Here is a 27,718-nt window from a genome sequence, read left to right on the forward strand (position 1 = left end):
CATATAAGATTTGATTTGTACTACTCATAACAACAAGATGCGTGCCCAACTCATAAAAACTCCAAGGTTAAGCGTATATTGGAATGAGTGACCACCTGAGAAGTTTTCCCAAGATGCACGTGAGTGAGGACAAAATGCGCTAGAAAGACGACTGTTGTTACTGAGGTCATTTGTCAAATCCGGATGTTACAGATGGTATAAGAGCCAGCCTTTCCCAGTACGGAGTGGTTCGGGGACAAACAAAGCGGAATTTGGTGGGCATGTGACTCTCGGGGCCGACGAGGTAAGGAATGACCACCAAGGGCGGGGAGTGACTTCCTAGGCATAGGGAAACATGCGGAACCGATGTCATACCCGAAAAAGAGGCATTTCGACACTGTATAGGTTTGAGACTATACAGTTGAAGAGCGCATATACGATATAATTTGTACTACTCATAACAACAAGATGCATCTTCTTTTTGAGAGCCCAATTCATAAAACTCCAAGGTTAAGTTTACTTCCTGGGAAGTTTTCTCGAGAAGCACACATGAGTGAGGAAGAAAACGTGCTGGAAAGACCCATGTTGTTACCGTAAGGTCATTCGTCAGATCAAGATGTTACGTCATCCAAAGCATGAACGACCTCTCATTTCTCGTCTATATTTTCCTCCTTGTGGTTTTGGCTTCCCCGTGTTGCCGGCGTGCTCTCTCCACCCTTGTCTTTGGCGATAGGTCAAGTCAATGTGTCGACCTAATTATTGTCCCTTCGCTGCATTCCGATCCCCGACAGTTGCCCCTTCCTGTTTTGGTCGTCTGGTGATTGATCCAAGTTAGAATCCTTATTGATGTTGCTTGGTGTTTATCTGCAATTTGTGCAGGTGTTTATTAGGTGTTGTGTTTCAAAAGTTTACCCACGCACCAAAGCAATTTAATTCCAGGTATTTTCCCAATAAATTGTCGGGTAGCAATTTAGCTCGGCCTAAATTATTTTTTTTAGGCTTTCCTATGTATTATTGGAGGGGATTATGCTCACTCTTTTGAGTGTCGTTTGTATTATCAATCATTCAACTAATAAAAAAATTCCTTTCAAAAAAGAAGCTACTAATAGAATTATACAACATTAAATACAGGCTTTTTTACCCCTGTAGTGTAATTTTCATCCATAATTACGGATTTAGTGCAACTTTATTTTTATTTACGAGTTTGGTGTATATCGCCACCAACATTGACTGTACCCAAATTGTTTTTCAAACATCGCCACCACAACTGACGATAATTTTTTTTTTTTATATTTTTTTTCATGTATGTCGCCATTGCTATTGGATATATACTTCCATTTTTTATATTTTTTTCAATATCGCTAAATGCAATGGCGATTCATAATTTTTTTAATTATTTTTTTGCTCAATCGCACTTTTGGCCCCCACGAAAGCGATATGTACCATTGGGGTCCCTAAACTTTAAAAATTTCATTATGCCTCCCCAACGTTAATCTTCGTTAACAACTTTGGTCCCCTCTCCTCTTTCCCATCCAAAAACTAATGGTTTTGACTTTTGAGGACCAAAAGTGCTATTAAGTTAAAAGAAAAAATTTTAAATATAAAAATCCATAAACATTAATATTGTCTTCATCTTCATCTTAACCTTCATCATCTTCAACCCCAAAAACCCAAAAAAATAAATAAAGTTCCCAATGGTGTTCGCACATATCGCTTTTGTGGAGCCTTATTTTTGTCATATGTTGCGTGCCAATGGTGTTGGCGATACATCTTTCCCTGTTATTTGAAGAATGTCAGAGACAAGTTGAATGAATTTAATGAAATAAGCTTGAACACATTATTTGTTTAAAAAAAATAAGGTTAGTTGGGCATATCCTAGAGTAATATGACTATAGCCACTAAGAGTGGCTTTAGGATAAAACCATAAAATGTGTCGCCAACACCATTAGCAACATATGAAGAAAATAATAAAAAAACTGTGAATCGTCATTGTTATAGTTGATATTGGAAAAAAAAAATTAAAAGTGGAAGTATATATCTAATAATAATGGCGACATACATGAAAAAAAATGTATCGTCAGTCGTGGTGACAATGTTTGAAAAACAATTTGGCCCAAAATCTTTTTATAAATCCGTAATTATTTGTGGAAATTGCACTACTAGGATAAAAAAGCCGAAAATACAAGTAGAGAAACTCATTAAATCACATTTAATAAATCATTTCCCTCAATGATGGTCCATAGCTTGGCGACACTTTTGAACAGGACCAAGCTTCCGAGTTGTGAGGGCCTTGTTTTGGACACCCACCAAACTACTAGCATGCAACCCAACCCAATTTGTCCAAGGAAATAGCTATTACGGTTTTTTCCAGTTTTTTAAGACTCGGCTCGGTCATCGACTCGATGGAGGTACTGAGTTAATGGGTCATTGGTCGGACCAGTGAGTCACTGGTTCGAATGCTTGACTCGGTCTATATTAAAAAATTATAAAAAATCCATTGCAATGTAAAGTTAAGTTATCTATCTATCTATCTATACTATATATAAAGGGAAAGTTTCTGCAGTTTGGAGGGTAATTCTGTCATTCAATAATCCATTGCAATACAATCTAAATTTCAGCATAGGTATTTTAGTAAAAATTTATAGTATTATTGTAAGATTCAATCCCAGCCATTTGTTCCTTTCTGATCTTAGTGTCTTTTATCCTTGCAAGTCACTTCTCCCGTTTTATCTCCCAAATTTCTGTTATTCTTTCACCATTCTTCTCGCGATTCATCTTCTAATAGGTGACGAACATGCTTCAATTTTTAGAGTTTTTGTTCACACCAGATTTCTATAAACCAGTCTTATGTATGTGAACCTGCATTGAGGCTGATTCTTTTACATGTTTTTGTCGACTATGGCGGTGGTAAGGTCGAATAGATTATCGATTTTGGGTGACTTTGGTCTCTGCGGTGAGACGTCAATCTCAATTTCTCTTCTTTCAATTTTCATTCCCTACAATCTCCCCAATTTCATGATCTAATATCACTCTTTGTGCTCATTTCACTCTCTCTAGCTCTCTCATTAGAGTTTTGGATTTGGTTCTCTCTGATGTTTCACTTCCTTTGACCTCTTTATGGGCTCCTTTCAGTATTTGTTTGTGTTTGGTTTGAATATGTCTCAGGGCCTTTGAATGTGATTGCTCTCAGGCAACTAAAAATTGTTGTTCTCAGGATGCAGAGTCGTCAATGTTCGTGTTCGACCATGGAGCTTGACCGCGTGGAGAATAGGACAGCATAGAGGTTTATCTTCATTAGCGCTTATAGTTACTGTCATTTAGGATAAATTTTGAGTGTTCTATGTTTGGTTTTAAAAAAAAAATAAAATCTCTTTGTTTTGGGCAGTTTTGTTTTACCTAATGTTTGGCTACATTCTTCTTCATATTTTGTTAATCTCACCCCAAATTCACCTTTCAATTCCGTCTTTTATCTACCTTTGGTTCTGCTTTGGCTAAAATAAAATTCTAGCCCTTCTCTTTTTTGTGTACGATTTCTGGGTTTAGATCCTCTACGGCCTCTCCATCCTCTACATCTAACAAATAGACATGAACCTTTTAATTTAATAATTTTTTTATTTGTATGAATCTTAGTCATTGATTACAAAAACTAATGGCTATGATTTTGCTTCAGTGAAGACAAATCATGATGCAGAGGATCCAATTTGGCAACTTCTCTCTGGCTGCAAAAAATAGCTGATCTGAGGATGCTGAGCTGTGGCTGCAAGATATTAGTGTGTCTGACCAAAGTTTCCTGTCACGACACGGAGAATGGGACAACTCAGAGGTGAGGTTGAGACCCAAACCATAACCTTCATGCGACCATAAACACTAGCACATGAAGGTTCTTACCCTGCAGAGTTGAAGAAGCCAGAGGCGGCAAAGAAATTTCAAATCCCTCTAGCATTCTTCTCCAGTTCTCCTTCATCATCGTCCACACCGGTAAGCACCTTTGTTCTTACATCTCTTTTTGCAATTTTTGTTCTCTTTTGCAACAGACCCTCTTAATTTATTTGTCCCTAATTTTATTAATCCCTCTTGCATATTGGAATTAATTTGCCAATATTTTGAATGTATGATATATAGAAATAAGGTATTCCTTTTATTGTGAATTATTGAAGTTCTTAGTTATAAAAAAAACCCTTCGTCAATAATTCTATGTGATCTTTTAGTTCCATCATTCCAACTGTCAAACCATTCGTCTCTAATATCTGTGAAATTAGAGCAATTGGCTGTTCTTTGTGAGTGCCATTAATTCATTTAGGCACAAGCCTTTCAAAGGTAATTTAAACCTCACAAAAAACGATAACGTTGAATTAATTACTATATTAGGTCACTATTTAAAATCTTTGCTATTTGATTATGGTAGTGTTTGACGGTCCATCTTTCCAATTGTCTGAAAGTCTAATTTGTGGATTAAGAATTGCTTAGTCATGCCATTGTGATTCCCACAGGTTATTACTGGGAGAAGACTGGACATTACAACTTAATGGAGTCTGTTGGAGAGATCAATTGTAATTGAAAATGAGTATTTAAAGGTTTGTTTTCTCATTGGCTTAAAACCACTGTTAAATGCTATATTTGTAATTTGTATTAGTTAGAATTGCTCTTTGTGCAGTCTAAAAGGAAAGTCCTAGAAATGGATGAATTGTTTCAAGTGAAGGGATGTGAAACTCTGTTAGCTATTTGTGATTATGCTTTAATAAATTAACAGAAAATTTGCTCCATTAGAGGGAACCTTCAAAAAATTAGAGCATTGCATGGGTAGTCCTCTAATTCCTTTATCTTTTCTATTTTTTTCACTACGTTCAATATGTGTTTGTTTTGTTGATCTTCGATAGCTCTCTAGGCTCTAGCAACTTGATCTAAGACGTTTGGTGAGGTTAAAATGGAGGCCCCTTATGTCACTCCCTTTGCCTTTTGTCTTTTTGCTTATATTGTAACCTGTTAATACTTTATACTAAATGGAAAGAAGATTAAGCTTGCGATTGAGACCCATCATGGTTTTAATAAGGTTCAAGTCCTTTTTTTCCCAATTCATTTGTGGTGTCCAAGGTTTGATAATGATTTTTCATTGGTTGTTTATGCATTGTTGGTTGAGCTATGGTTGGAACATGTGAGGAAAATGAACCACAAATGTTCCTGATGAAAGACTAGATAAAATAGTCTTTGGAATTAAAAGGACTAAGTTAATATTGGTAGGTGAGTCTAAAGAGATATAGTTGCTATAGATGATGAAGAATCACTAAAAGTGATTAATTTGTAACAGGTGAGAGACATTAAAAGTTATTAATTTGTAACATATGAGAGATATTAAATGTGACTAATTTGTAATTTGTGTGGAGAATCATTAAAAGTGATTATTTTATAACGGATGAGAGACATTAAAAGTTAGTATTAATTTGTAACAGATGATAGGTGAATTTAGTTTTATGTAACCATTACTCCATTAGTTAATTAGATAATTAGAAGAGCTGAAGATGAATAGCTATGGATGAGTCTCATAAATGATATATAGATAGTAGATAGAAGGTTAGCCAAATGGAACTCTGATGCTAACCTTCTTCAATATTAGGTTTCCTGTAGTTCCTTTTTTTTTAATTAAAATGCATAATTAGAATAACAATGGTTATTTTATCACTTATTTTACTGACAAGCTTGGGTTTTCATGTTATTTGGCACTTTGAATCTTCCATCCAATAAATTTATGGGTTTCTTTGCTGATGAATTCTCTCCTCTCTCAGACTTTTGCTCACTACAACACAGCCACTGAACATGCATGCTTCCCAACTGCAGCCTCAGGGTCAGCTCCCAAAATCATAAAATTCACCTAAATGGTTTTGTAACTTTAAGAGCTTAATGTGGTTTTGATGGGTGTCTTTGCATTCAGCAATTGGGTCTGTGCCTGTATTTTGTGCTGTGAAATATATTTCCCGTGTACATCTTAGGGATTTTCCTTCTTGGGATGCATACTAAAGAATTGGTATTTATGATATTGGCAGAGAGACACATACCGTAATTTGAAGCTTGCTGATTTTTATTGGCTCAACCATTTTTTAATGAGTTTAATGCAGACCTTATAAAAGTCTGCCCATTGATAAAAAGTTGTAGTTCATATTCTAATTATTTATCTTACTTTTTATGCTTGACTTTGTTTTAGTACATTATTCTACTAAAAACAGCTTAATTAAGCGCTTAGCTTATGGTCATAAGCACTTTTGGCATAAGTGCTTATTCATAAGCTATTTTAATAAAATTATTGAAATAAATTGAAAATAAGCTATATATAAGCATAAGCTATTTTTCATAAGTTATCATGAATAGCTTATGAAAATAAGCTCATAACAGCTTATGACCTACCATAAGCTGTTTGCATAAGCTCTCTCAAACTGACATAAAAACTTATGCTATCAAATAAACTCTTCCAAACGGGGCCTTACAGGTTGTGACTTCTTTATTGCTATCTTTACAACCTTGGAATTCCATCCGCATAAAAACTAACTGTATGATTTTACGGGTACTACAACACAAATAAATATGGATTTGGTATTTGGAAGTGCTTCCTCTATTCCCCTTACTTCAGATTGCAATTTGAAATTTGAGTTTGCCCTATGCAGTATCTTTAATTTCATGGAATAGGCGCGCTGTCCATGTTTTAAAATAAAATTTAAGTTCTTTTTATAAATATGATATGTTAACCTAATAGTGAAAAGATGATACATAAGATGATTTTTTTATATTTATATATTTTTAATATAAAACATGAATTAATTTTTTAATTTCTTTTTTTAATATAAAACATGCAATAAATGTCATTTAATTTCTTTTTTGTACATCGAAAAGATTAATTGCACCTTGCAAGGATTGATCTCAGGACCTCCCCCACCCAACTTATATGTCTCATAGCTCTTACCACTTGAACGAACCTTCGAGGACAATTATGATACTAATTAGGTTTGAGGAATGATTTTTTTAGCATTTCTAAATATTTTAGGAATTAACATTAAGACTAATTAATATATTCTATAAATCCAAAATAATTAATCATGACCTATAGAATTCTCTAACTTAAAGAAACACACTAAAGAACACATTAAAAATAATTTTGGTGGAGTCGGGTAATATTCATCAACCAAACATTTAGGAAAACAACGACAAAAGATTAAAAAAAAGTAGCAACTCAAAATACAAAAAAAACATTGAGTAAAAAACAGCTTACAAATTTATAATTTCTTACATCTAAAATAAATTGTATTCTTTTAATCCGCAAAATAATTTTAAAAAAATAACACAATTTTTTAAAAATCACATAAAAAAAAATTGAACCCCATGCGTCGCACGGGTAAAAAAATACTAGTAAATAATAAAAAATGTGCATCTATCATCAAATAGTATCATGGTTTAGTGGGAAAGGCTTCTCTATACCACGTTCAGGTTCCGTGTTCGAGTTCCACTGGCTCCTCATTTTGAATTAATTTCACGTTTTTCTACTCTAATCACACTGTTGATAGCGGAATTTGGAGAAAAAAATAAAGGCCCACTGTAATTAAACTAGTTTTCGACAGAATTTAAAAAAAAATTAAAAGGCCCACTGTATCACATGCAAGATCCATTAACAGAAATAGAGAAAATAATTTAAAAAAGTAAAATGGGTGACTCGTCGGTCTGACCAAAAACTGACCGAGTCACCAAGTCAAACATTGAACCGGTCGGTTCAAACCGGTTCGTACCGAGCTGCTTGCATAACCGATCTGTTATGTGGCTCGGAGCCAAGTCCCGGTCCAACCGGTCTGAGCCGAGTCTTAAAACACTGGTTTTTTCCTCTATCCAAGGCGTTGATTTCTGTACAATAAAATAGTGATCGATATTTAACACTTGTACTTTACAGCTCTTTCTGACCATCATAAATTATAGGTGTTGGGTGCCTGCAACTATTTTGTGGTACGTGAATCATCGTTTGTAGAATAGTTAAAGTTTAAGAATTAATTAAGAGACTTTACAAATGCCAAAGTTTTAGAGTGTAAAATATAATATTCCTCAAATGATATATGAAAAAAGTATAGTATTCAACTATAGTTTAGTTTCGAGTTCAAGAAAAAAACTATAGTTTAGTTTCAAATAAAACCTCTCGAATATGATTTCATTCCAAGTTGAGCATTGCTATATCAACTGAAACAAGATACCACTAGCAAACGTCACTGATTTTGGTTAGAGGAATATAGCATATGATGTGAGGCTACCACCACCAGCAAATGGAATCAAATCTATGTTTTCCTTTTATTTTAATAGTCTTCTCCTTAATTTCTCCAATGAAATAATGATAAAAAACAATTAAAAGAAATTCATTTGAGATTCTTTTATTAAATTGTTAATATTCAATTGAAATCAAGGCAACATCAGATATGAATCTGCAACAATTTTGTTGACAAAAAATTTGTTGTTGAGGTGTCTAATATAGTTTATTATATACATACTATTCGTTCTCAAGGGTTAGCTCAAGTGGTAAGAGTTAAGGGACAAAAAGGTTAAGTGTGATGAAGGGTGAATAGTCCACGGTTCGATCATTTTTTTTTACAGCAAAAGGATAATTATATATATATATATATATATATATATATATATATATATATATATCAAAGGATTTGAGAGCGAATCTCAAATGAATACAAAGGAAATGATGATTAGTGATACAAAAGCTAATCACCAAAGACATAACGCTATAAACAACCCCTAAAAGTTACAAATCCGACAAACCAAACAAACAAAGACGACCAAACACCCACCGAAAACCAAAGATCAACAGCTCCAAAGAAACCCCACAAGATATCAACTACTTAACCACGACTAAGCCTACGGGCCCTAATATTATCAGCTATGCCTTGAAGAGCAACCTCATCAGAACAAGAATATGCGATGCCCATTTGTTTCTCAATAAGCAACGCTGATCTCGCCCTCGTCATAATTCCCGAAGGGCCACTGGGGCTCTCCGTCTCATGAAGAACCAACCGGGTATCCATAGAAATTGGAGCAGCCTCCATTGACCCTGACGGAGAGGTAAAGACACCATCCACTTCTTTTGCCGAGCTCTTCACTGTCCTGGGTCGCCCACGGGGGCGGCGGGGAGCTTGCAAATTGGGACACCTCCCTCTGACAACCCCTTCCCTCGGAACAATAGTAGACGCCACATCCTTCTTCTTAGGTCGTCCCCGACGGCATGAAGGAGCACCTGGAGGTTCAACAATATCGTCGCAAGGAAGTTGATCCTCCACAGAACTAGCCAACTCAATAACGCGCCCACCACCATCACCAGTAGCCAGCTCAGCAACGAGCCCACCACCATCAACAACGAGGGCAGAAAGGAAATGAGAGCACATTGAAAACCCCCCAAACCGCTCCTAAAACCTGTCCCAAAGGATCGAGGCCACCCAAAACCCAACTGAATCAAAGGGAAGAATAGAAAACCTTGCGAGACACTGCTGCCCCAAACCCATCAGAAAAATCAGCGAACTCTCCTGGACTAGCCACCCCAAAGAGGCCAAAGTTGATACAGGAGTCAATAAGAGCCACAAAAAACCTCTCCTCCTACAACCGTTTCAGCATCAATTTGCGGTACCTCAGGCTTCATCCTAGGCTACCCAAACAGGCATTGCGGGAACAAAGAATCAAACGGTAATCTGGGTTCCTCCAAATCCTCACACACATCCTTCAAACGCGCATCAAACCTCAGTTCAGGAAACAAGACCGCATTAGGAAGCCTCTAAACTCAACACAATAGTTCCCACCCCCTAAAAACATACACTCTTCAGCCTGGAGAAGAGGACGTTCACGTCAAGGTTGAAGATTGCCCACAATGACGTCCCACCACGAAAGAGAAGAGAACATAAAGACTTCTCCCCTGCCCAAGCTCTTCTGCGACATAGAGGAAGGCCCTCTCTGAAGAGGTGGCCAAGCCTTCAAATCTTCCTTAGGAGGTTGTTTCCCACTCCTCATAGGAAATCTAGCCTCCTTCACCGATAAAAGGGCACCGCCGACCTTGGTACCGTTGATCCTAGCCATTGCCGCCTCGGCATGAGGCCTGGACATAAACTGAACGAATCCAAATCTAAATCTCCTACCCACTTTGCAAAATCGCTGCACAAAAACCTTACCAACACACCCAACTTGGACGAATAAGTCCCTTATTTGAGAATAACCCACCAAATTCGTTATCCCGTCGACGAACAACATAGGCTTCTCCTGCAAGTGGCCCCCCTCGCCGTGTCGCACCTTCATCCTCACCTTCCGCTTCATCTTCCCCAGCCTCAACCACCCCTTGTGTTACCACCCGTTCCTCCTTCGAGTCACCTGAGTTGTACGTTGACGGCGTTGAGAAGGGAATTGCAGGAACCCTAACAGACGAGGAACGGGGGTCTTTCATCGGGTTGATTTTAATTAACTCTCTCCTCTATTTCTTCATCTTCCTTTCTCGTTATTTGTGCTGGATTAAGCTTTAATTTCTCGTTCTGTTTATTTCAGATTGGTGAGAGCTTTGTTTTATTAGTTCCTCTTTATCCCTAAACATATATTGGTGACCTTTGTTTTCTTCCTTTCTTCATATATTATTTTAATTTTAACATATACAGTATTATAATTGTGCAAAATATTTTGAGTTATTATTTATTGTTCCGTGCAATAGTCAAAGAAACACACGCGATCAACAAAAATTAGAAATTGTCAGTCTTAAAGTTAAGTTTGCATTTTTTAAGGAGGAGGAGGACGATGAACAGAAAAAGGGGAACGTCGATGAAGAGAAAGATGAATAGCTGAAAATGAAAAAGGAAAAAAGATTAAAAAAAGAAGTTACTTATAGCTCAAACTATCAGTAGTTATCGACCGGTGATTACCAATGACTAAAACTTGTTGATACAAAATTACCTACCATATACTAAAAGTTCTGTAACTGTCAGTAAAACTCCATTACCAATAACTTTTCGTGTTTACTTACTGGCGATTTTTAGTTGTTGGTGATACGTTATTTTCTTATTGTTGTCACTATACAATATACATCACTACATCTTAATTTAACTCCAGCAAGATTTGAGAATGAGATTCTAAATGTTCCATTCATATTTGATTTGATTACGGATCGATTGTGGCTTACATGAGTGACTTAACACAGTTGATTCTCATTTATTCTTTGACAAATACTAAACCATGTAGTTAATGTGCTCCTAAATTAACATGAGTAGATCCCCTTATTGATGAATGATTTTTCAGTTTTCAGTACTCATCCATCTTTTTATTATTGGTGTCCACATATACAGCACCCACTCTTACTTAACACCACAAAAAACAGAATTGCTTACATCATGACCAAGCACTAAACCTAAATTCCATTCGGTGGTCAATGAAATCAAACATCTCCCACTTCCCATAAATTAAACAAACACAAAAGGAAGCTAAAAGAAAAGGAGAAATTATTATATCAAGAGGGCAAAAAATTACATAATATTTTCCTTATTATATACTTTTAATACATTGCTTCTATTATAAACAAAAAAGATGATTCTAGTGATTGGTTTGAAAATGGGTTTGTTTAGGAAAATGGATAAGGGAATCTCAATAGGGTGAAAATTGAAGTGAGAGAGTTAGTGCCAATGACAAGCGAAGGTGTTGTGTGTGAAATTGGGGCTTCTTTTTCAATAATTTAGCTTTTTTGTTCTATAAAAGGAGCATTTTGCGTTTTGAGGCTCACCACCCACAACACCTCACAAGTGTCACATAGCGTAGCACGTACTGTGTTTTGTGTGTGTCATAGAGTGAGAGAGTTAAGAGATGGAGGAGCAAAATGGTAGCAAAATGGGTTTTCTTCACAAGGTGAAGCCTTACCTTGCAATAGTGTCCCTTCAGTTTGGCTACTCTGGGATGTATGTCATCACCATGGTTTCTTTCAAACATGGCATGAGCCATTGGATACTCTCTGTGTACCGTCATGTAGTTGCCCTCATCATTATAGCTCCTTTTGCCTTTGTCCTTGAAAGGTATATTATTACATCGAGTGCTTATATACAGATATATGCAAATTTTCTATATCTTTTAATCACATGATTTAATAGCGGTTTTTAACCCTCACAAATTAGGATTGTTAAAAACTGTCGTTAAAACGAGTGTCGGAAATGTAATCATGGCCAATCATTTCTGTTATATTTTATCTATCTTCTATCTCTTTTTTAATGCATGCTTAGAAACTCTTTCATAATTGATTTTAAAGTTGGAATCAAGTGTGAAGGAAAACATTGTGTGTGTCATTTTGACATTCCAAAATTGATTATGGTGAAATAGAAGTTGATTCAAACATTGTTATGAGTACATATACGAAGTAGGAGCTTTTATTGTTCTTCTCAAGCTCCTCCTTTTTCATGGACAAGCTTAACAAATAAGGTTATGTTTTGATTATCATCTATTTTGCAGAAAAATAAGGCCAAAGATGACTCTTCCCATCTTCCTCAGGATAGTGGCGCTTGGGTTCCTTGAGTAAGAGACTCTTCCTCACACTTTTTCTACATATACCATTCACAGCATCGAATATAGCTTGTTACTTCTTTCTCAGTATCTCAATGAGTTCGACCCTGTCTGAGATATTTTTATGTGCAAAATGCATGCATGCATGCGTAGGTAGCTATATATATAAATAATACTTAAGTAAAATGGTTTTTTAATTGTTGGGAATTAAAAAAGACTCTTGGCCGGGGAAGATAAACAATCATAAGCACTTAGTAAAATAGTAACTTTAACCTTTCAAAAACAAAATTTTCTTTCAAAAAAAAAATAGTAACTTTAACATTGATTTGTTGGTTTGTTTTTTATAATTTGTACTTATTCTTGACTTATGCCAGCACTTTCACCTTGTTTACTCAACAACCAACAAAACCACCATAAGATTATTTATGGGATACACATGATATATTTTAACAACATACATAAATAAATAGTTGCAAATTAAACGCAAAAATGTTTAATAGTGACTACTTAAGTATGAAGCTTATTAAACTTCCAACATTGCTATTTCTTTTTATTTCCCCTATGTATATGGGTTAAGAACCCTTTTATCATTGGTCGAATACAATTTGGCTTATTAGAAAAAACTTTCTAACATGGGAAGAACCCTACTATGATCGAGATAGTGCCCAATTTAACTCTTGGCGCTTCGATTCATAAAAAAAATGATTGAGATAGTGATAACCGGCCGGCGGTGTTTTTCCGCTTTTATTTAGTTGCAAATTGATTTTGATGTGTATCCCATTGAAAATGAAATTGAAAAAAGAAATTAAAAAGGAAAAAAGTCACACTTATATTATAAATTTGAATTCTCTTAACCTCAATGAGACCACATCATACTCTTAATTTTTTTCTTCAATATGTGTTCGAACTCTTAATTCTTATAAAACCATATATAACTTTTTAAATATATTACATTTTATAGTAAATTAAATTAATATTAATTTTTATTTAATTAACCGTTCAATATGAAAATTATATTTTTGTTAATTATTTAATCATGATTAAAACTATTACAATTAAATATCAAATAATAGTTGTAAATAATGATTAATACTTTTAATTTATTTCCAATTATTTTTTGATAATATTAAATCATTAATATATAAAAAATTAAAATTAGTTTTTTATATTTACCCGTGAATTCCACGGAAGATTATCACCTAATAATGATACTTTATATTTCCCCACCTTTTCTAGTGGATACATCAAACTAAATAAAGTTTTTTTTTTTGGAAGGCATCAAACTAAATAAAGTGATCCACTACAAACCAATTTTTTTTTAAACCTCACTACAAATCATTAACAAAACGCAATTTTTCCATCAGAATTTCATTTCATATATACTTTGTCAATAATATTAGTAGTTCCTTTTATTATTTCAATTAATTAAGTCACGCCTGGGATATGCTAGCAAGGCACTTGGATGTTGTGTCGGTAACATCTCCCGTACGAGGTGGGTTTGGTGTCTCTATGATGAGCATAGAGCACAAATATAATACACATCATTTTGTATAAGAAATAATAGTATTAGTGGAGTACAAGGTTACTCTAACACATCATAATAAATATAATTAATATAATTAAATAAAATAGAAAGTTTGGGGATAATACACATCAGAATTGGAACATTTCACGAATAAAGGTGACACCATACCCATCAATCTGGCAAGTAAAGAGATCACTGTTGGTAATAGTTAGAAATATGTTAAGAATCATATCTATAAAAAGACCTATATATTTATCATTATTTTCAAATGTTTTCTTAGTTTGTTAAAGATTGTCTGAGCTCTCTTGACCAATTAACAATCACATGAACTGTGAAAGAGTTATTGGACAAGTATTTTTCTTTTCAAATTTGGTTTTATCCTATAAATTATAAAAATGAACTGAATTTTTCTTTAGTTTTTTTTGTTGCTGTTGTAGGTACAATTTATAGAGTTTGATTTCTAAATTTCTATTAACTTTGTTGGTGATGAAATGGAACTGTAGGCCAGTGCTAGATCAGAACTTGTACAACATGGGTATGAAGATGACCTCAACAACATTTGCATCCGCCACTGTTAATGTCCTTCCAGCCATTACTTTTATAATGGCACTCATTTTCAGGTAAAAGCAAGTTTCACTCACTTATCCACTACATCAAATGCTGTCCCAAACTATTTTGTTCCTTAATTAGGCACACACTTTTGCAATATTCAAATTTAGAAAAAGCTTGATTGAACTTGTCCAAATACTATTGCCTAAGCAAATTGAGTTAAGAAACAAATATTTTCCAATAAGTGCACATTTAATCAGATTCTTTTCAAAATCTCTTTTACTTACTGTTTTAGGTTTCTATTCTTCATTACTGTAGTGAATCTAATGTTATGGTAATTAATTGAATGATCAGGTTGGAGACAGTGAATTTGAAAAAATTCCACAGCCTAGCCAAGGTCATTGGAACCTGTATCACAGTTTCAGGAGCTATGGTCATGACTCTGTACAAAGGCCCTGCCTATCAACTCATAAAGGGGGGAGGAGCGATCGGCCACCACGGTGGCAGCGGCAGCAATGACGAACCTTCCGACCAGAACTGGGTGGCCGGTACAGTAATGCTCATATCAAGTTGTGGTAGTTGGGCTGGCTTCTTCATTTTGCAAGTAAGCATGTGTAGCCAACTAGTCATGCACCTAAACATACTTATTTTATTGGTTCATGAAGCAACTAATCCTTCTATAAATGATACCAAAAATAAAATTGTGAATAGTTTGATCGTCAGAATTGATTATGAGAAAAAATAAATTGATGCATGAACTAATAATCTGACTTGTGTTACTATTTTGTGGAGTACAGTCATTCACTTTAAAGAAGTACCCAGCAGAACTCTCACTCACAGCTTGGATTTGCTTAATGGGTATCATTGAGGGTTCAATTGCATCATTCATCTTTGAAAGAGACTTGAGTGTATGGGTCATAGGCTGGGACTCAAGGCTTCTTGCTTGTGTTTATTCTGTGAGTACCTTTCAATAGTTCATGATTAACTTTCCTTTTAATCTCATTTCACTCAAAATTAAAACCATTAATCAATGATTTAACTAATTAACCAGGGGGTGATATGCTCTGGAATGGCTTACTATGTACAAGGGATTGTGAGCAGGGAACGTGGACCAGTGTTTTTAACTTCTTTCAGCCCACTTTGTATGATTATCACTGCTGCATTGGGTTCCCTTGTCTTAGCTGAACAAGTTCATCTTGGAAGGTATGCATCCTAAACTTTCATCAATCAAAAATCACTAGCAAACCAAAAAAACTAGACACATTGGTAAATTTATAGCATGTTCGGTTTCACGGTAAAATCTTCAAGAATCATCTCTGACTACTACAAGTCTTAACTTCTGAATAAACGTTACTTGAATTCTGAGTGAAGCATAAAAACAAACATGTTATGCGCTAAAATTCTTGTGTGTTTTGCATTTCCAGTATATTTGGAGCTATCCTCATTGTGTGTGGGCTTTACACTGTGGTATGGGGCAAAAGCAAAGACAATAATCAGAACACAATAGATACAGGGAAAGTTGAAGGTCAAGAATTACCAATAAAGAATGGTACAAAATCAGCCTCAGACATTTTTGAAGGCATTGAGGTCAATGCCCCTGATGAGAAGTTGAAGATTGGAGCAAGATCATGATGAGGGTCCTATGAATTTGGAATAGCATTATGAAATTTAAGATCCTAAAGCTAGCTAACTAGAGAGGTCAAGAAAGATTTTGTGCACTGTGAAAATCTTTCACCAAAACCTGCCTCAGTGGCTTCATTTTCACCTTTCCTTTTTGTTATGTTTAACTTTTTTCCGTGTTTGCGGAAGTATAATGTGGATCGTATAATGAAATAATGCTTTTGTCCCTGTTTTTGTCATGCAGTACTTCATTTTTATTTAATTTTTACTAGTTGTGCTACTTAATGTAAAGATAAGTGCGAGTCAATTCGACTATGTCAATTGCAGTCATTAAAAGTGATTATTAGAACTCATAAGTCAGGAGTTTTTTTTTTTTTTGATTGTGTGCCAGGAGTTTAATCTTTCGAAGTTACACCCGGGTCTGAATTGCAACAACAATTTACTACTCTAAAAAAATATAATTTTAAGTGCCTAAACAAAATGTAATTAAACTCAATGCCGAAGAGCATATCTACTGCAGATTGCTTAACTCAGTTTGAGCACCTAAGCAACTTGTTTATTTTTGGCAACCGTTGGAGCAACATTATATGACAGTCCTTGTTGCTTAAGTTTTAGCAACGTTGCTTATTTAAGCAACGGTTGTTGCTTACTCTTTTTCTGCTTGCTTTTTGACTAAAAAAATCTATTTTTCTTTTAATTTATGATCTTAAATAGTATCATTACCTTAAAATAATATAAATATATGAGAAAAAGTGAAACCCAACAAAAAATGAAATAAGAAACTGTGATTGGAGTGAAATCTACGTAAGTTGCTTATGAGTTGAGCAACTCAACTAGCAACCTATAGTTGGAGATGTTATAATAGTAAAAAGAAGAGTTTAATTTTGATGCACCGACGGTGTTAAGTTTTTTTACACCGTCAACCAGATGTTGAGTATTTTACTACTCTGGCGTGTTGAGGGGTTAAACTATGAAACTTATTCTTAAATCTTTTAAGCCATAAGAAGGCGGCAACTAAAAAATGTACGGCGGAAGCATTCCAACATGATTTACAAAATATCCAACGGCGATATAAAAAGCTATGGCGAAGGGTTGCTTAAACATAGACGAATGGCGAGACAAAGAGGAAAAAGGGCGGTCCCGTCTCTAAGGGTGAATGCCTCTGGGTAGGCGGGATGAACCGCCACGCGGAAGTACTTCCGTGCGAAGGAGGACTTCGCGTTACTTTTGTGGGGATGCAAGCACTTCCGGCCGGCTCGGGCCTTCAAGGAAATCCATCCTTTGTTTTTGATGGACTTGGGGTCGACGTCGTAGAGATAGAAGAAACTGGTGGGGGATGGGGCGATGCCGACAGCGGCGCTTAGGATTTCAAAACACCGAATGAAGGCCCAGGCGTTAGGGTGGAGTTGGCAGGGAGCCGTGTTGATGTCGCGGAGGACGGTTTGGACAAAGGGCGAGAAGGGAAGCCTGATTCCAAGCTCGCTAAACATGTATTCATACGCAAAGAAGAAATGGGATCTCTTTACGTCGCCGTCTGGCTTATGAAGCCAGGGGCGGTCCCCAGGACTGCAAATCCAGATCCTGAGTTTCGCGCTAAACTCATCGTCATTCGACAAACCACCCAGGGAGTTCACGAACTGCACGATGAGATCGCTGTTCTGGAAAATAGAAGGTTGGTCTATAGCCTCGTGAGTGGGGGCTATTTGGACTGGAAGGGGCAGAGTGGCGTAGGTTTTTAGTCGGTAAGGTGGGATTTCCGGGGCCTCTAAACGGAGGCCGCCGGCGGCGGCGGCATCAGGGTCGCTTTCGGAGGAAGAAGAGGAGTGGTTAGGGGAGGTAGGGTTTGAAGCCATTTTTAGAAGACAGTGAAGTGAAAGAAAGGAAAAGATGAGTATGTGTGTGATGCAAAGATAAGGACAGTGGGACTCACCGGAGTAGGATGTGAAGAGTGGGTAGCGGAAAGGGTGATAAGCGACGGCGCTGGAGCGGAAGTGGGCAGAGGGAGTTTGGTAAGCGATTAGGGAAGTAAAGAGGGGTCTCGGAAAGGGATGACTGTGGGGAAGAAGGGTTTTTATAGGGGAGGGGGAGAAGCTGGAAGGGTGACGCGTGTTGGACGCGTGTGGAAGGTTGGAAGTCATGATGGTTTGGGGAGGTGGGTCGCGTGCAATGGGGAGTTAGAGCTTGCCATACTGCGCGCTGAGCTGGAGTTAGTGAGGAAGGCGTTGGCGGAGCAAGAGAAAAAGTCTGCGGAGTCCTTGGCCTTGGCGAAGTCTGACATGGAGGCGGTGATGCAGGCTACGTCCGAGGAGATCAAGAAAGCGACCGAAACTCATGCTGAGGCCCTCGCCACGAAAGATGCTGAGATTGCTTCCCAACTGGCAAAGATCAAAAGATTAGAGGACGAGCTAGCGACGGAGAAGGCCAAAGCCACTGAGGCGAGGGAACAAGCCGCTGACATCGCCCTTGACAACCGCGAGCGCGGTTTCTACCTCGCCAAAGATCAGGCCCAACATTTGTACCCGAACTTTGACTTTAGCGCCATGGGAGTAATGAAAGAAATAACCGCCGAAGGACTGGTTGGTCCCGACGATCCTCCCCTGATTGACCAAAACCTCTGGACAGCGACTGAAGAAGAAGAGGAAGAAGAAGAACAGGAGAATGAAAACAATGAATAATGTAATTTTAACATTACTTTAGCTGTTACTGTCACCTTGTAGTGTACTTTTCCGCCCTTCGTCTATGTTTAAGCAACCCTTCGCCATAGCTTTTTATATCGCCGTTGGATATTTTGTAAATCATGTTGGAATGCTTCCGCCGTATATTTTTTAGTTGCCGCCTTCTTATGGCTTAAAAGATTTAAGAATAAGTTTCATAGTTTAACCCCTCAACACGCCAGAGTAGTAAAATACTCAACATCCTGAGTGACCAAGCACTCGCCTTCCACCTTATTCATTCGCCGACCTTATATCTTGCGCTATTTTTCACGCGTCATATGATTGAATTACGCCTAACGATTTCGTGCCTTAATTTTAACTAGGACTTGTTGCTTGGTATTCCACCACCAAGACTTTAGACGTTTTCCCCAATAGGAAGAAACGGCCTCCATTCTCGAGGACTTCGCCCGGGGCTTTGCCCGCTCGGGGCTTACAATGCTTGGATCCCAATGGCCATTTGGGGGTCCCAAGACTTTTGCCTAGCTAACGGCGCTCGTCGTATTCTGGCGAGACTTACCCAGCACATCGTTTACGGGACCGGCGATCACGTCAGACTTTCCGGAGGGTGATTCCCAGGCGTCAAAGGCCATTTGTGGAATCGCCACAACCTTCAGGGTTCCAGCAAGCCCCTTTGGGGATCAAGCTTGTCCCACTTAGTGATCGCCGTAACTCTTTATGTCGATCGGCAATTCCGATCGTCAGGGAATCCCTGGAGTTTTTGGACACGAATTTCGTGAATTTTCGTTTTATTTTATTGATGGAGCGCCTCATTAAAAAACTCCTTTCGGAGAAAAAGAGCACGCCTTGTTATTGCAATACATTGGAGAAACTGGCTTGACACTTGGATTCAATGCTAACCGATGGCATATGAAGTTTGGATCAATTCCAGGCATGTCTTTGCAGCTCCAAGCAAACAAGTCTAAGTTCTCCCCAAGCAGTTTTGTCAGGCGCGTCTCCTGCTCTTCCGTCAGTCTGGTCCCAATCTTCAAAGTACGATCGCCAAACTTTAGCGCCTTCGTTTCCTCAATTGGCGTGGGCCTATTTACTCGCCCCTCGCCCCGGGGATCAAGATTTTCATCCGAAGCTTCGATTTCATAACATCTATGACCAACCAACGCACTCTTCTTGCCATACAAGTTAAGGCAATTATTGTAACACTCCCTCGCCATCTTCTGGTCCACCTTCAGCTTTCCCACCTTTCCACTGCTTAGCGGATATTTGACCGCCAAGTGGGCTGTTGAAATTACAGCACAAAGGCGATTCAATGTATTTCGCCCAATGATGACATTGTAAGATGCCACCACCTGGAGAACCAGATACCTTACCTTCAAAACCCTGGCACACTCATCTTCCCCAAATATTGTGTCTAGATCAATGTATCCCCGCACCATTACTTGCTCCCCCGCAAAACCTACCAAGGTTCCCGCGTATGGAGTTAGATCATTGTCAGTTAGTCCCAACTTGTCAAATGCATCACCATAGATAATATCAGCCGAACTACCCTGATCCAGGAGTACCCTCCTAACGTTGAAACTGTTCATCCTTAACTGCACCACAATCGGGTCGTCCTTATGAGGCTTTATCCCCTCAAAGTCCGCCATCGAGATTGTTATGTCAGGGTGTACGAATCCAAAAGCGACCTCATGAACGGAATTAACGGCACGAACATGGCGCTTACGCACAGCATGAGTGTCGCCACCGCCGCCAAATCCTCCGGCGATGGTGTTGATGGTCCCGACGGGCGGGCCTGAGTGTTGAGCGAACGTGTCATCAGCCCCTTTTGTGGCGATAGCCGCTGATTCTTGCTTTTTCTTGCCCTTAGTGTCCGCTCGCTCCTCCTCCCGCTTGTGCGCTTTGTTTTGATCGCCACCGTTGCGCCATGGACCTTGACGATTTCCTTGATATCCCGCCCGAATCAACTTATCAATCTCCCGCTGCAAAGTCCAACAGTCATCCGTATCATGCCCGGCGGACCGGTGAAACTCACACCACTTCTTGGAATTGGCGTCCCGTGGCTGATACTTTGGGGCCTCCGGTTCGTCCACTAGATTTGCGTCCCTCGCCCCTTGGAGCATATCCGATAAATCTGTGTTCATCACCATATCAGTTTCCTCCCGCTGGCGATGAGACTTAGATTGCCAAGGCCGACGTTGTTCATAATCATCGCGCCGTGGATACAACTGTTCCTTGGTCGGTTTGAATACCGACTTCCCCTTACCTGGTCTCTGCTGCTTGCCATCCCCCTTATCTTCGCCGCTCTTATCTTTTTTCGCACGCTTGGGCGACGAGTCACCCTTTTCCAACTTCGCGCGCTTTCTTTTGAAAGCGTCGTCCTCCTCGTCGAGAATATAAGTGCTGGCACGAGCACGCATCTCTTCCATCGAGCGCGCCGGCTTACGTGTCAATTTGCTGTTCAATCCTCCCGGCAGCAAACCGTTTTTAAATGCTAAAGCACAAGCTCGAGGCTCCTCGTCCTCTACCTTTACCGACGCCGCGCTGTACCTTGCCATGTACTCTTTCAGTGACTCCCCTTCTCGCTGGCGAATATTGTATAGGTCATTGATCGTCACCGGCTGATTCTTATTTGCCGAGAATTGCACTAGAAACTTGGATGAGAAGTCTCTGAAATTTGAAATCGATCCTCGCGGCAAAGTTGTGAACCACGCCATCGCCGTCGATTTGAACGTCGATGGAAACATCCTGCACTTCACCGCATCTGACGCCGCAATTATCACCATCTTCGTATTAAAATACAGAAGATGATCTTTCGGATCGGAATCTCCGCTGTAAGAATCCAGAACTAACGTTTTCATGTTATCCGGAATCGCCACATTCTCAACATCTTCCGAGAACGGACGGAACTCAGCCACGGAATCTGCTTCCCTGCTTCCATCATCTCGCTGCTCGCGACGGTAGAAATCTAACTGAGCCTGTAGATGCTCATTCCGCTGCTGGATGTTGCCAATGCTGCGCATCAAATGGCGCCATTGCTCCTGTGTCACCGCCGGCTGTTGTTCCGGAGCAGGTGAATTCTCTGGTGAGCGCTCCAGAGATCCCACCTGTGAAGGCGATGGAGGAGGTGGTGGTGATGGAAGAGGAGAAGGCGACTGTACTCCTGTCGTTCGTACCGGAGAATCCAGGTCCACACGATGAGGCCGCCGAGGCGGCGAAATCCGCTGTCGCATTGGTGAATGATGCTGCCTCCTGCGTCGAGTCTCCATCCAAACCAGAAACGATGCAAACTCGATCGAAAAACCAACACTAGTCACAGAATCAAAATCAGAAAACCAGAGAATTGCCTAATCACAATCGGAGGTAACTTCATGCACAATCAATCCACGTGAATGGGAGCAGAAAGTTTACAGTCCCCACAGACGGCGCCAAATGTTCTGGGAATGAACATTGAAGAGAGACATAGTACCTAGAGGTAGAGGGATTGTGCTCAGAGAGAATGAGAGTGCTCAATTTCGAGTGTTATTTCATCAAATGAGCCAAAAGTCCCTTACACTTGATAACTACCTCCTATTTATAGAGCTTGGGTACTACCTATTGGGCCAATTGGGCCTCCGAGGTCAAGGCCCATCTGAAGGCCAGGGCCCCGCCTCAGGGCGGGATACGATGTGGCCTAGATATCCTAATTGTTTCTTCCCAAAGGTGCATTTCTTCTGATTTACTACTAGCTGGTTTTCCTTGAGCAGTTGCAAGACTTGTCTCAAATGATCTTTATGTGCTTATTTATCTTGGCTATAGATGAGAATGTCATCGAAGAAGACAAGGGCAAACCTCCTTAAGTATGGCTTGAGCACCTGATTCATTAAAGCTTGGAAGGTGGATGGTGCATTGGTTAGCCCGAAGGGCATGACCACATACTCATAATGGCCCTCGTGTGTCCTGAATGCAGTTTTAGGAATGTCTTTGTCTTGCATCCTTACTTGGTGATATCCAGACTTAAGGTCCAGCTTGGAGAATACTTGAGCTGTTCCCAACTCATCAAGTAGCTCCTCAATAACAGGGATTGGGAATTTGTTTGGGATTGTCATTTTGTTCAGAGCCCTATAATCTACATAGAATCTCCAGCCCCCATCCTTTTTCTTCACCAAAATTACAGGGCTGCTATAGGGACTATTGCTAGTTCTGATGACTCCAGAATTCAGCATGTCTTTTACCAATTTCTCTATCTCATTCTTTTGATAATAAGGGCATCTGTAAGGCCTGATATTAGGGATGGTAGCCCCTTCTTTTAAGGTTATAGCATGGTCACAATCCCTTCTTGGTGGCAGTCCTTGAGACCCCTGAAAAACCTCTGGGAATTCTGCTAGAATGGCAGCCATGTCATCTGAGATTCCCTGCTCATCTTCTGTATCCATTAGTGGATTTTCACATGTCACATAGAACCCTTCTCCCTTGTTTTGCAAGGCTTTGCATAAAGCCTTCAGTGAAGTTTGAGTACAGCTTAAAGAGGGGTCCCCTCTTAGCATCATTTTCTGTCCTTCAACCTGCCATTGCAAGGTTAATTCTCTGAAATTTGCCTTTATATCCCCTAGACTGGATAACCATTCCATGCCCAATACTAAATCTGTTCCACCCAATTCCAGGACATAGAATTGTTGGGTCAAACTCAACCCTTGCACTAGCAATTGTAGGTCCTTGCAAACCCCCTGATTCTGAATCTTATCTCCATTACCAATCTCCACTTCATAGGTCACAGTCTCGGTGATGGGTAACATCATCTCTTTGACCAGTCCCTGTGATATGAAATTACTTGTGGCACCACAGTCTATGAGTATGAGGATTGACCTTGCTTTTTCCCTCTGACCCAGTTGACCTCGTAGCTTGAAGGATCTACTGGTGGTGATGCCTTCCTTGCTCTTGAGGGATAAGAGTAAGGTTTTGTGTTCTACAGCAAGTTCAGATTCTGCTTCAAAGAATTGTCCATCTTCTTCTTCTTCCTCTTCATCTACCGTCTCCATCAACACGAATTGGTAGTGCTTCATTTTGCATACATGCTCCCTGTTCCATTTTTCTCCACACTTGAAACATAGGCCCTTCCTGCTACGATCCTGGAGCTCGAATTGAGACAACCTCTGGCCCCCCGTCCACTTCTTCTCTTGTCCCTTATTCTCCCCTGTTTTAGCTTCAGTAGAGCTTTTATCTGCACTTGATTTCTCTGCAGTTGTAGATCCTGCAATTTGGCTCTTCCACTTGTTTCCATCTATCCAAGTCTGATGTGCTTTGCTCGAGGATACTCCTTTTTCCTTCCATCCTCGCTTGTCCTCATCTCCTCCCTTGCTGTTGCGCATAGCCAGATTTTTCTCTTCCAATAACAGCGCGCGGTCCATGATCTCCTCCAGTTTTCCAGATCTGTACAACTTCAGCTCGGCCCTGATTTCTTCCTTGAGGCCATTAAGGAAGATTCCCTTGATGATATCTCGGTCAGTGTGACGCAGCGGTGCTGCGACCATCTCGAATCGTTCACGGTACTCCATCACGCTTCCGGATTGTTTGATGCTCAATAATGGTCCAAACGGGTTCTGCACTAACCCGGGTTGGAACCTTCGAACCAGAGCCTCCTTGAACGCTTCCCAAGTGCGTTCCGGGGTCTGTTCTTCCCACCATTGGAACCAGTTCAGAGCACGTTCCTCCATGGCTACCACCAGGAGTCGCACTTTCTCAGTATCGTCAACTTCGTTGAGTCGGAAGAATCGCTCGACCCGAACAATCCACCCGTAAGCATCATCCCCATTGAACACAGGGAGATCGATCTTCCTTCCAGTGCGAATATGCCTCCTCGGGGAAGCATCCTCGTGTCGCAGCGAAACAGATCGGGAGCTACGAGAGTCATCGCCGGAGTTCGACGAGTGCTGACTTCCCGAGCGGTGACGGCGACGGGGCGTTCTAGATCTGCCCCTGCTCCGGCGTCGCGTCTGTTGGAGCATCAGCTGTCGGAGCTCGTCGACAACAGTCATCATCTCAGAGACACTCTTCTCAACGCTCTCCATACGGTTCTCCATTTGTGCGCGGGTGAAGGTCATACAAAGCTCCCTTTGGATCGGGAGCTCTGATACCAATGATAGGTATTCAGAGAAAGATGAAGAATGAACAGAAGGAAACTTGTATTATTTACTAGGATTCTGGTGAAATCACCAAGAATCAGTGTAGAAACAGTACAGAAAGAAAGGAAATAACAGTGATAGCAGAAGCAAATTCGAGAGTGCTTCAATTCTCTCCTAGTCCAAGATTAATCCAATTCTAGCCTACCCTCTCTCTCTCTCTTCCTTTGGTGTTTATACACACCACCTGGCCTGATTCTCTGCAAAGGGAATCTGCCAGCTTACAATTAGTTACCCTACTCTCCTAAGGTAGTGGGACTAATGTTTATCCCCACTTTACCCCTACGCTTGTAAACCTTAGAGTAATCCTTGCTCTTACTAGAGATAAGGTTCCTATCATCACTCCCCCCTGGGAAAAACACCTTGTCCTCAAGGTGGAATGTTGGGAACTGGTTCTGGAACTACTGCAGTGACTCCCAGGAATTCTCAAAATCAGGGAGGTTCTTCCAACTGACTAAGAGTTCAGTTTCCCCAAAGGGGTTAAGTCTGGAGTCCAGAACAGCTGCTGGCTCGACTTGTAGCTCCCACTCTTCAGATAAACAATGGGGTAAAGGTTGCACCTGAACTGTAGGAGCCAAGGATTTCTTCAATAGAGATATGTGGAAGACTGGATGAATCAAACACCCTTCTGGTAGCTGCAATTTGTAGGCCACAGGGCTGATCTTGCCAACCACTTCAAATGGGCCATAATACCTAGGACTGAGTTTTTGATTGGTTCTTTTAGCTAGGGTCTGGAGTTTGTAGGGCTGTATCTTCAGATAGACTTGATCCCCTAATTCAAACTGGACATTCCTTCTATGCTTATTGGAATCTTTTGCTCACGCCATGTTGGTGATATAGTTTACTTCTCTTTTCTCAAGCCATGTTGGCAGTGCAGATTCCGGTGTACTGTAAGACATATGTAAAGCATTTAAAAGACACACTTAGCTCTCATACCTCGAGCTCGGTGTCTTGTGGACTAGTGGACTGGGCGAGCCCCTAGAGGGGCAACGCCCAGCATGAATCCCGCCCTGAGGCGGGGCCCTGGCCTTCAGATGGGCCTTGACCTCGGAGGCCCAATTGGCCCATAGCACTCGAAATTCAGCTATCTCTCTCACTCTCATTCTCTCTTAGCACAATCCCTCTACCTCTAGGTACTATGTCTCTCTTCAATGTTCATTCCCAGAACATTTGGCGCCGTCTGTGGGGACTGTAAACTTTCTACTCCCATTCACGTGGATTGATTGTGCATGAAGTTACCTCCGATTGTGATTAGGCAATTCTCTGGTTTTCTGATTTTGATTCTGTGACTAGTGTTGGTTTTTCGATCGAGTTTGCATCGTTTTTGGTTTGGATGGAGACTCGACGCAGGAGGCAGCATCATTCACCAATGCGACAGCGGATTTCGCCGCCTCGGCGGCCTCATCGTGTGGACCTGGATTCTCCGGTACGAACGACAGGAGTACAGTCGCCTTCTCCTCTTCCATCACCACCACCTCCTCCATCGCCTTCACAGGTGGGATCTCTGGAGCGCTCACCAGAGAATTCACCTGCTCCGGAACAACAGCCGGCGGTGACACAGGAGCAATGGCGCCATTTGATGCGCAGCATTGGCAACATCCAGCAGCGGAATGAGCATCTACAGGCTCAGTTAGATTTCTACCGTCGCGAGCAGCGAGATGATGGAAGCAGGGAAGCAGATTCCGTGGCTGAGTTCCGTCCGTTCTCGGAAGATGTTGAGAATGTGGCGATTCCGGATAACATGAAAACGTTAGTTCTGGATTCTTACAGCGGAGATTCCGATCCGAAAGATCATCTTCTGTATTTTAATACGAAGATGGTGATAATTGCGGCGTCAGATGCGGTGAAGTGCAGGATGTTTCCATCGACGTTCAAATCGACGGCGATGGCGTGGTTCACAACTTTGCCGCGAGGATCGATTTCAAATTTCAGAGACTTCTCATCCAAGTTTCTAGTGCAATTCTCGGCAAATAAGAATCAGCCGGTGACGATCAATGACCTATACAATATTCGCCAGCGAGAAGGGGAGTCACTGAAAGAGTACATGGCAAGGTACAGCGCGGCGTCGGTAAAGGTAGAGGACGAGGAGCCTCGAGCTTGTGCTTTAGCATTTAAAAACGGTTTGCTGCCGGGAGGATTGAACAGCAAATTGACACGTAAGCCGGCGCGCTCGATGGAAGAGATGCGTGCTCGTGCCAGCACTTATATTCTCGACGAGGAGGACGACGCTTTCAAAAGAAAGCGCGCGAAGTTGGAAAAGGGTGACTCGTCGCCCAAGCGTGCGAAAAAAGATAAGAGCGGCGAAGATAAGGGGGATGGCAAGCAGCAGAGACCAGGTAAGGGGAAGTCGGTATTCAAACCGACCAAGGAACAGTTGTATCCACGGCGCGATGATTATGAACAACGTCGGCCTTGGCAATCTAAGTCTCATCGCCAGCGGGAGGAAACTGATATGGTGATGAACACAGATTTATCGGATATGCTCCAAGGGGCGAGGGACGCAAATCTAGTGGACGAACCGGAGGCCCCAAAGTATCAGCCACGGGACGCCAATTCCAAGAAGTGGTGTGAGTTTCACCGGTCCGCCGGGCATGATACGGATGACTGTTGGACTTTGCAGCGGGAGATTGATAAGTTGATTCGGGCGGGATATCAAGGAAATCGTCAAGGTCCATGGCGCAACG

The 27,718-nt window shown here is 40.4% G+C and overlaps 2 protein-coding genes and 1 long non-coding RNA gene across 5 annotated transcripts; 2 read left to right on the forward strand and 1 right to left on the reverse strand.

Moving 5' to 3' along the window:
- The first annotated feature begins 2,692 nt into the window (after positions 1 to 2,692).
- On the forward strand, positions 2,693 to 6,064 carry LOC130737036 (uncharacterized). 3 transcript variants are annotated; one of them, XR_009018614.1, is made up of 5 exons: positions 2,693 to 2,764; positions 3,194 to 3,262; positions 3,650 to 3,957; positions 4,470 to 4,553; positions 5,760 to 6,064. It is a non-coding gene; the product is annotated as an uncharacterized LOC130737036 (long non-coding RNA). The 3 variants fall into 3 exon arrangements; XR_009018613.1 differs by lacking the exon at positions 2,693 to 2,764 and adding an exon at positions 2,771 to 2,932; XR_009018612.1 differs by lacking the exon at positions 2,693 to 2,764 and having other exon boundaries at positions 2,771 to 3,262.
- Positions 6,065 to 11,737: 5,673 nt separating this feature from the next.
- Positions 11,738 to 16,436, forward strand: LOC130737043 (WAT1-related protein At4g08300-like). The gene is made up of 7 exons (XM_057588813.1): positions 11,738 to 12,035; positions 12,466 to 12,528; positions 14,545 to 14,661; positions 14,945 to 15,194; positions 15,388 to 15,546; positions 15,642 to 15,793; positions 16,015 to 16,436. Exons 1-7 carry the CDS (start codon positions 11,830 to 11,832, stop codon positions 16,220 to 16,222), a joined length of 1,155 nt encoding a protein of 384 aa, XP_057444796.1. The 5' UTR covers positions 11,738 to 11,829; the 3' UTR covers positions 16,223 to 16,436.
- A 6,219-nt stretch (positions 16,437 to 22,655) lies between these two features.
- LOC130741455 (uncharacterized) lies at positions 22,656 to 24,935 on the reverse strand. The gene has a single exon (XM_057594389.1). It carries the CDS (start codon positions 24,933 to 24,935, stop codon positions 22,656 to 22,658), a length of 2,280 nt encoding a protein of 759 aa, XP_057450372.1.
- Positions 24,936 to 27,718: the final 2,783 nt, after the last annotated feature.

This window comes from Lotus japonicus, chromosome 1 (assembly GCF_012489685.1).
Source record: "Lotus japonicus ecotype B-129 chromosome 1, LjGifu_v1.2".
Classification (NCBI taxonomy): Eukaryota; Viridiplantae; Streptophyta; class Magnoliopsida; order Fabales; family Fabaceae; genus Lotus; species Lotus japonicus.